At 37.1% G+C, this 8990-nt stretch overlaps 2 protein-coding genes across 2 annotated transcripts; both read left to right on the top strand.

Moving 5' to 3' along the window:
- The first annotated feature begins 787 nt into the window (after positions 1-787).
- LOC136178568 (up-regulator of cell proliferation-like) lies at positions 788-7186 on the top strand. The gene is given in 5 exon segments (XM_065952574.1): positions 788-866; positions 2907-2986; positions 6140-6181; positions 6184-6282; positions 6285-7186. Coding segments are annotated over 4 exon segments (1077 nt in total). The 5' UTR covers positions 788-866; positions 2907-2952.
- A 22-nt stretch (positions 7187-7208) lies between these two features.
- LOC136178616 (interferon-induced very large GTPase 1-like) lies at positions 7209-8984 on the top strand (the record flags this gene model as incomplete). Its single annotated transcript, XM_065953251.1, is given in 5 exon segments — positions 7209-7760; positions 7762-8332; positions 8335-8453; positions 8456-8560; positions 8562-8984. Coding segments are annotated over 5 exon segments (1770 nt in total), but the record flags the coding sequence as incomplete, so codon positions are not given.
- Positions 8985-8990: the final 6 nt, after the last annotated feature.

The following is an 8990-nucleotide window of genomic DNA, read 5'->3' as shown; positions in this document are numbered from 1 at the left end:
CTGCTGGTGTGTTCATATAACAGCAAACTAATTCCATTCGAATCATTGATGGACAAGTGTGACGCAAGTTAAGAATTTAAAAAAAATGTAATCTAATCACACCTGAAAGATAAGGAAACTCAAGATAATGTGCAAGACTTGTTGACTGTCTCAGTGCCCCTGCAACAACAACAAACACAGACACACACACACACACACACACACACACACACACACACACACACACACACACACACACACACACACACACACACACACACAGAAAAGAGACATTTAAATCCAGTAGTCAGGCAGAAGGGTAGTCACATCGTTATTGTGACACATCTCGTTGTCTGACTAACATGTATGGAAATATAAAGTAGGAATTAAGGGGTCAAACCTCAGCTAGGTAAAGTAACTGTTTACATTCCAGTTGAGGGATTGGCTTGTAAATAATGTGGAAACTCTTAGAGTAAACAAAAACATTAACCTGTTAGACAGGTGAATCAAATGCTTTCGTATGCAGTATAAAAACGACAGGTGACACAGACAGCTTCAGACTGTTGTGACGACTGATGTCTGGTGAGTCTGGAACCATTTTGTAAACTGTAAATCTGTAAACTTTTCTGCATGAATCTTCTTCCTAATATATCAAAATTAACTTTAGCTGATCAAGTGATAACAATGTGACTAACTGTTCTTACTTAGTGACAGACTGAGGATACGGTGTGTGTGTGTGTGTGTGTGTGTTCATTGATGGGATTTAATTGTTTTCAAGTGACCTGCAAACATATAAATGTTTTTTATCTTTAGTTTAAAAGAACCAGAGAGCCATGGGAAAAGTCTGAACAGGCTGACACTGAAGACACATGAACCAGAGCCTACAGGTAAACTTTCACTTGGAATTTGGACAAATTCGATTATAGAAATAGAATTATTGTTAAGGATTTTGTTTCATGTGAAGTCGTGTCTTTATTTTTCTGAGAAATTGTAGAAAAATGGGAACAAGGGAACTGTTTAAAAAATATCTAAAGAAAATGTGAAAAATAAACTCAGACTTTAAGAGGACAAAGGTGGAATCATACAATCAGACAGACTGTAGGGGTTAAAACAAAGAGATGCAAGACCTCGTTTAAATGTTTGTTTGGTTGAATAATGATGTTTGTGATTCCATTAAATACTTTTAGAGATAAAAATGTACTATCTTTCACTTCAGTGGGATCGTTTCTCACTGTAAAAGGGAGTCAATAGAAAGTACACAAAGATTATATTTCATTTGTCATACTTTTTCTCAGTGAAAGACTGAAATAATCTTAGACATGCTGATATGGTTTGTTTTAAACTTGTCACAGGCTTGGCTGCATATTAAAGCTACTTCAACATATCTAAAACAACTGTTTGATTGAGTTTGACTAGAAATATATTTTGCAGTAAAAACATAGATCAGGTGATCTTTTTTCTTTCTTGATGGGTTAAATTAATTTTACTGGGGCTTTAAATATTGCATAGAAGAGCGTATGATGAGTCATTAGATACTTGAAATGTTTTACAGAAAGAGAAAATACAGTTATTTTTATGTAAAAAAAATACTGAACACAGGAAGGCTGGATTAAAACCAGAAACAGGAAATCATCCTCTGAGAGTGAAACATTTTGCAAATGGAGTTTGATTGCTTGTTTGAGGGTAAATTTAAAAAAAGGGACATCAAATAAACAATATTCCCAAAAATGAAATAATGCAGATTCAGGGCATATAGTGGGGCTGGGCAATTAATTGAAAATTAACCAAACCGACATTCAGAACCTCTCATCGATGTAATCTTGCCCATGTTGATTATTTTGATTATTTTCAGGGCAGGGTCACGTAACGACACATCCAATCCGTGACATGGAAGCAATGTCCGTCGTTTGTACACATTTTGTCTTTAGGGAAGACGACACTGAATAAAAAGAGTCAAATGTAAACACTGTGGAAAAACTGTTTTCAAGAAATGCAAGTTATTTATTTTCTACTGTTTTAGAGAAATTCATTTCTACTTCAAAACTAAAATGTGTCGTTTTCATCTAAAGCGATGATTTGATTTCAGTTTGAAATATTCAATAAATAACCACAAAATAGTTCATCAGATATGCACTCTTTCATTAGTAAGAATATCCCAGCTTTAATAATTGAGCTTAATTACAGCTTAAAACCCCTCCCCCAGGTGGGTGACACTCCCACAGCTAGGTGTTTGTTCTGCCCTCTGAGTCTGCCCTCTCACCATAAACAATAGGACATGGAGCGAGAAAGACCGAGACACCCTTCCAGAGAGGGGGCGTGGTCAGACACAGCTCATTTACATTTAAAGGTACAGACACAGAAACAGCCTGTTCTGAGCAGGGCTGAAATAGAGGGGTTTATAGGCATGATCAAATACAGGATCAGAGTGGATTTAGAACAAGAAACTTCACAGACATGTTTTGAGGAGCTCTGAGACTTATTGAAACTGGTTGAAAGGGAGTATTATATGTGACCTTTAAATGTTACGCTTCTTCCAATGCTAAAATGGGTCTAATGCTTGGACAGAGTCCAAATTCTTGAGAACAAAAGGCTGTACATGACAAGAATTTGTGTGTGTGTGTGTGTGTGTGTTTGTGTGTGTGACGTAAACGCCTATCACCTTTCACAGAGTCAAAAGTTTGAACCTAGCTTCAAAGTTGAATTACAAACACTTGCCCTTGGACAACATATATTTTCTCAATCAATAGACTTTGTGTACAATCTCATGTTTCATATTACAAGTAAATATAACCTAAATATATCCAGTCAGTTGCGTACAGTGTTTGCTTGATTTGTTGAAATAGTTTGAAGCTGATCTGCAGTGAAGCTCCAGAACCCAATGTGTGGTTCTGTAAAACTAAACAGATGGTATTTGATGTTTCCTCCAGGTTTGAAAGCACAGGAAGGCTAATTGAAAAGTGCGGCCATGTCACCATGTCTTCACGTAACAAAGAAGAAGATCCAACAGGTACAATCCCTTTACAATACTTTTACATGTTCTATCATTCATTCAGCCTTTAGTTTTGTAATTCATGAACTGTCTATGAGCAATTCAAGCCACATACTACAAATTACCTCTAAGAATAAAAACATGTTAAAGATAAATTATGCATCTCAGGAAAAAGTGTTTAGGAAGGGGAAACTCAGTCATGGCATCAGCAAGCAAATTTCTAAATTGATCCAACTTGAAGTCACTGTGAAAAGAATTTAAAAAATAATATTTAAAGAAAACTTTGGTCACAAAAAGTTATTGGAACATTAGAAGACTCTTGCAGCTGTAGCAGTGATGACAAAGACCAAGTATTCTGAGTTTGCTTTATAATAAAGCATACATTTGAATCATCCATGCAAAGCTAAAGCAGCAGATGCAAATGTTTTGAATTTGCATTAACAGCATCAGTCCTGATATGGCTCTAAAGCCTGGCTCAAACTGCAGGGTTTTAAAATCCTTCCTGAATTCAGGTAGCATCACACACTATCATCACACAATCTCCAAACAAAAATGTTTGGAGATTGCATCCTGCCGCTGGTCGCCACTACTGTCCACTTCGGGTAGAAGTCGTGTTTGACTACAATGACCACGAGAGACAAGGGAGGAACATAGTTCCTCACACACAAATATGACTTGAGACTCGACTTTGACTTGCCCCTCTAAGACTTCAGACTGGACATGAAGTTTGGGACCCTTACCCAATCTTATTGTTGTGTAATTCGGGCACATTGTTCAATACATGCTGAGCGTCATTCCCTCCCTTCATACATAACGCTCCGTGCCTACGCTGAAGTCTGACGTCACTTTCCTGCGCCGTTCACTTTGCCATATTATTTGAATTATGATAACTTTTTAGCACGGCAAGCTTGAAAACGAAAAGCCAAAGACCTTTTCGTTTTCATTTGAATGATGTCATACAATATGCATACATAGAGAGCAAAAGTATAATGCAAACTGGATGACTGAATATTCATTTTAAATATAGATCAAATAAAGCACCTATATTCTGAAAATTAAAACGTGTTTCTGTTACTGTATTTTCATTTTAAAATTAGCTTTTTCATTTGAATTATGATATAAATTACATTTGCTTTTTTTAAATTAAAAAAGCAAATGTAATTTTCTTCATTTTAATTTAGTCAAAGAAAGTGCATTTTTGAAGTTGAAAACTAAAATTCAAATTAGATAAAATAGTCATCATTTCATTTAGGGAGTCAAATAATACACTCATATTCTGAAAATTAAAAAGCATTTCTGTTAATGGATTTTAATTTTCAAATTAGCTTTGTCATTTGAGTTCATTTGAACACTGATGAATTCTGATCACTAATCGCTTCCATAATATCCATGGCACATTTAGCTCTAATTAAGCACTGTATTCTTTCCACTGAGAGCCTGCACTGAGATTTAGCTGCAAATACATTTTCTATCCATCTGCGGTCACGTGAGGCCCAAGCTGCAGGGGCCCCTGGTGGGGCCGTAAAAGCCCAGATTTGGTGGCCTCTGGCAAATTTAAATGCCACTCTTCCCTCAAACTACTCTTAATTGTTGGATATGACTACATTTCTTGTTGCATATGAGTTTGCCTATCTGATTGTAAACATGTAGCCTAGTAATATGTCCATGATGGGGGGGGGGGGGGGGGGGGGGGTCTTTCGAAGTTCTGTGAAACTAAACAGATGGTATTTGATGTTGCCTCCAGGTTTGAAAGCACAGGAAGGTTAAAGGAAAGCGTGACCATGTCTTTTCTGAACAAAGAAGATCCAACAGGTACAATCTATTTACAATACTTCTACATGTTCATTATTCATTCAGCCTTTAGTTTTGTAATCCATAAACCATTCAAGCCCCATAAGGCATTTTACATCCAACAAAAACAATGTAAAATGTGACAACACAACAATGCATCTCAGGTAAGAGGATAGTTATAGTAAGGGATTATAATCTTCAGTTCCAACTTTATAATAACCATCCAAATAATGTTGATAGACGCTTTGTAAAATATTTACAAACCATGAACAAATATCTGGTCCATGTATCTCTGTAATGTTTATAGATGTTTTATAAACCATCTCTTAAAGGTTTATAAATCATTTGGTCATCATTAACAAACACTTTATAAAGTGTATGAAATGTTATAATATGTGCATCAATAAACTGTTAACATAACATAAATTAAAGCATTACAAATCATTAGCAAACATTATTAACTATCATTTCATTGTTTGTTAACAGTAAATAACTATTAACTCATGGTTAATTTACGATCTATTTACCCTTATTTACCCTTTATAGATGATGGTTATTATAAAGTGTTACCGAAATCTGAAAACCCAGCAGCAACAAGACATTGGATAAATGAACTGCTGTCCTATTGCACTCCTGAAAAAATATGATAAATTAATTTAAAAAATATTGTATAATTTAAGGAGAAAACCTGAAAAACTTTAATAAAATCTGGGGTCTGAACATAGAGAAAATACAGAGCCATACTGGGAGAAGGGTGGGACATGGGAGGACAGGTGGGGAATTTGTTTCATTTGTTTCGGGGGGGAGGGGATTTGTGTGTTCTTTATATTTATATTGACAAAGGATTTGCTTGTAAAGTTTACGTTTTTCTCATAAACAAATCTTTAAAAATAACTAAGAATAAAGGGTTTGACACTCAAAATGTTTAGAGCAGTTTAAATGAGAATCAGAGATAGTTATTGTAATCTTTTGTAGTTTTTAAAAATGTTCGATACAAACATTAACATAACAGTCAGTTCTTTTTATTTCAGTGCTTAAAAAAATAAAATCAGGATTTTCCAAAAATCGATATCGGCAGGTTAGCCCAGGTAAAAATTGGAATTGGACAAAGATATTGAATCAATGCATCTCTGGTTGGGACCCAGTGAAATTATATAGTACAGTTGTACATTTACAATTACTGTATATTACAGTTATAGACTTGACTTTGACTTGTAAAAGACTTGAGACTTGTATTAAGTGACTCGTTCCCATCTCTGGATATGACTTGCATAACTGCCAAAGCTACCCGTTTTTTTAGATAGATTTAAAAGATATATTCAACAATCAATATGAAATAGAGACCTAATGTTGTAAACCTGTTCTCTTTCTCTTTGACAGTCCTTTTAAACTTTCTCTCACAACTTGGACTGGAGAGATTTTATCCAACAAGCTCACTCTTCGGTCTCTCTTGGAGATCAACAGAAACAGTGTGTATGATGAAGATGTTTCATCAGTGGAGGATATACCATGGTGTTTTCTCAGGAACTATTTAAAATCAGTGCAGAATGCAGGAACTGTACACAATTATCAAACAAAGATGATGAGGAGGAGGAAAACACTGATGTCTTAGACCTTTATACTGCAGAGGACTCTGCAGACAATAAGGTGAACCTTCTTGACCTCATAGTAGCACTCTTTCTTTGTGCTGACAGCTTCTTGCAACAAGAAATGGCCCTCAAAATGTCGATGTGCCAGTTTTCTGTCCCACTAGTTTTACCCCATAGCAACAATAGTCAGTGTACCTTGATGGTCTGGGCTCTGAGAGACATTGTCAAAGAGTGGTGTCCACATGAAATGTCAAGTTCAAAAGGGTTTGTTGAAGACAACATAGTCCAGACAGAACTACCCTTCTTCTCCTTTGTGAGGCTTAAAAACTGCACTTTATCCAAGTCCCAGTGTTTGAATCATATTCTCAGCCTTGGCCAGTACAACACCAACAACATGTTCGTACACAGAGATATGAAAGGAGGAGCCCATGAAAGGAAGATTTCAAATGGCTTGGTAGAGGTCTGCTGGTACCTTCCATGTGGCAGAGAAAATCTTGACACATTTCCAAAACCAATTGCTGTCGCCAATCTGAGAGGAGACATTGGTCGGTCACTTACACAATTCAGTTTTCTTTTTCAAGTGTCGACTGCTACCTTTGTATTCCTGGACAAAGTTGAAGAAAACGAGCACAAGATTCTGACATCTCTTCAAGATGTGAGATCTAAACTGTACTTGGTTGTGAACCGCAAGGCTGAGAATGCCAGAGAGGACATGATGACTGTCAATACCACAATCAAAAAATTAGAATTACCACAGAGCAGTGTGAAAATCAAAGACCCACATGTAAATCTGATTGAGTTTTCAGAGAAACTTTGTGTAACCATCAAAAATCCATGACAAATACAATGAAATCGAAAACATGCTTGACAAGGCAGTTGAACTTGGTCTGTCTCAGGATGAATGTACAAGTGAACACCAAAAGAAGGTGGCTGAGGAGATTACAAAAGGAATTGGTGTGCGACCTATATCAGAGTACAAGAACAAAACACTTCCTTTACAAGGAGTTAACTGGAAAAAGTTATCACAGTTGGAAATGGAAGAATGTAGGTTAAAAAATTGCAGTGATCTTAGACTGGAAGACTATAAATCTGAACTAGAAAAAGAAAAACAAGAGATCATCAAGGAGCTTGGCAAACAAAAACTATCCAAAGCTATGAATAGTTTCATTGAACAATCATCTGAACAGGACAAAGTGAAAAGAGATTTTTTCCTGAAGTGGATGAAACTTAAACTGAATGCACATTTGCAGCCTGCAATGAAACCATCCTTACGTCACAAATTGACAGACGAATGCAACAAAAAGGAGAAAGACGTGAAGGAGATTGCAGAACTGGATCAGGTTTTGCTGGAAAGCTCTTTGGGAATAGAGCATTACATGAGAGAGATGGGACTAATCTATGAGTTTTCCTCCCAGTCACGACACACTGATGATAAAATTATCTCGACTCCCTGGTTTGGCTGCTGAAATGCTGTTGGATGGATATCCTTTAGAGCTTCTCGATGGAGATGCGTCTAACATCCCACAGAGGTGGATGACGAATGTGCTAATGGAGCTTCACAACAAGGTTGGAGAGAAGAGCAGACTGTTGGTGCTGACTGTGTTGGGTGTTCAAAGTACAGGGAAGTCAACACTCCTCAACACCATGTTTGGTGTGCAGTTTCCTGTCAGCAGTGGCAGATGCACAAGAGGAGCCTACATGCTCTTTCTCAGAGTAGGTGATGACATGCAAAGTGAGTTGAACTATGACTTTATAGTTCTCATTGACACAGAGGGTCTTAGGTCACCTTGTTTGGCACAACTAGAGGACAGTTGTGAGCATGACAACCAGCTGGCAACCTTTGTCATTGGTTTAAGTGATGTCACCATTATCAATGTTGCAATGGAGAACTTCACTGAAATGAAGGATTTTCTTCAAATTGCGACTCACGCGTTCTTAAGGATGAAGCAAATTGGGAAAAAGCCAGTTTGTCATTTTGTGCACCAGATGTTGCTGGAGTTTCTGCCCATGCAAAGAACACAACAGAGCGAAAACATCTCTTGGACCAACTCAATGAAATGACCAAAATCGCAGCAGAAATGGAAAAACACCTCCTTCCATACAGTTATTCACAGATGTGCTGGACTATGACTTGGAAAAGAATAACTGGAATATCCCAGGACTGTGGCATGGCACCCCACCAATGGCACCAGTGAACACAGGTTACAGTGTAAGCTGTGGCAGATTTCAAGAGAAATCTTCTGGAAACGGTAAAAAGAGACAAAAGTGATCATGTGTCACAGATCCCAGAGTTTCTGGAGTGGATCAGAAGTCTTTGGAGAGCTGTTAAGTTTGAGAACTTCATCTTTAGTTTCAGAAACACTCTTGTGGCTCTTGCCTATGACAACCTTTGCAAAGAGTTCAATCAGTGGGAATGGGAGTTCAGAAAAGAGGTTTCCCGCTGGAAAACAGAAACTGAAATGGAAATCCTAAATGCTGACAATGAGCCTGAGCTTCATCATTTGAATGAAATGGTCAAAACAAAAAAGTCAGAGGTCTCTGACAAAATGAAAGAACAAAAAAGAAAAATGGATCAGAAACTCCAGGACTACTTCAAGAGGAAAGACAGACAGGTGAATCTGATAATGAAATACAAACATGAC

The sequence above is a fragment of the Labrus bergylta genome, chromosome 3 (genome assembly GCF_963930695.1).
Source record: "Labrus bergylta chromosome 3, fLabBer1.1, whole genome shotgun sequence".
Taxonomy (NCBI): Eukaryota; Metazoa; Chordata; class Actinopteri; order Labriformes; family Labridae; genus Labrus; species Labrus bergylta.
The sequence above is the reverse complement of the archived record's forward strand: the minus strand, read 5'-3'. Positions and strand labels throughout refer to the sequence as shown.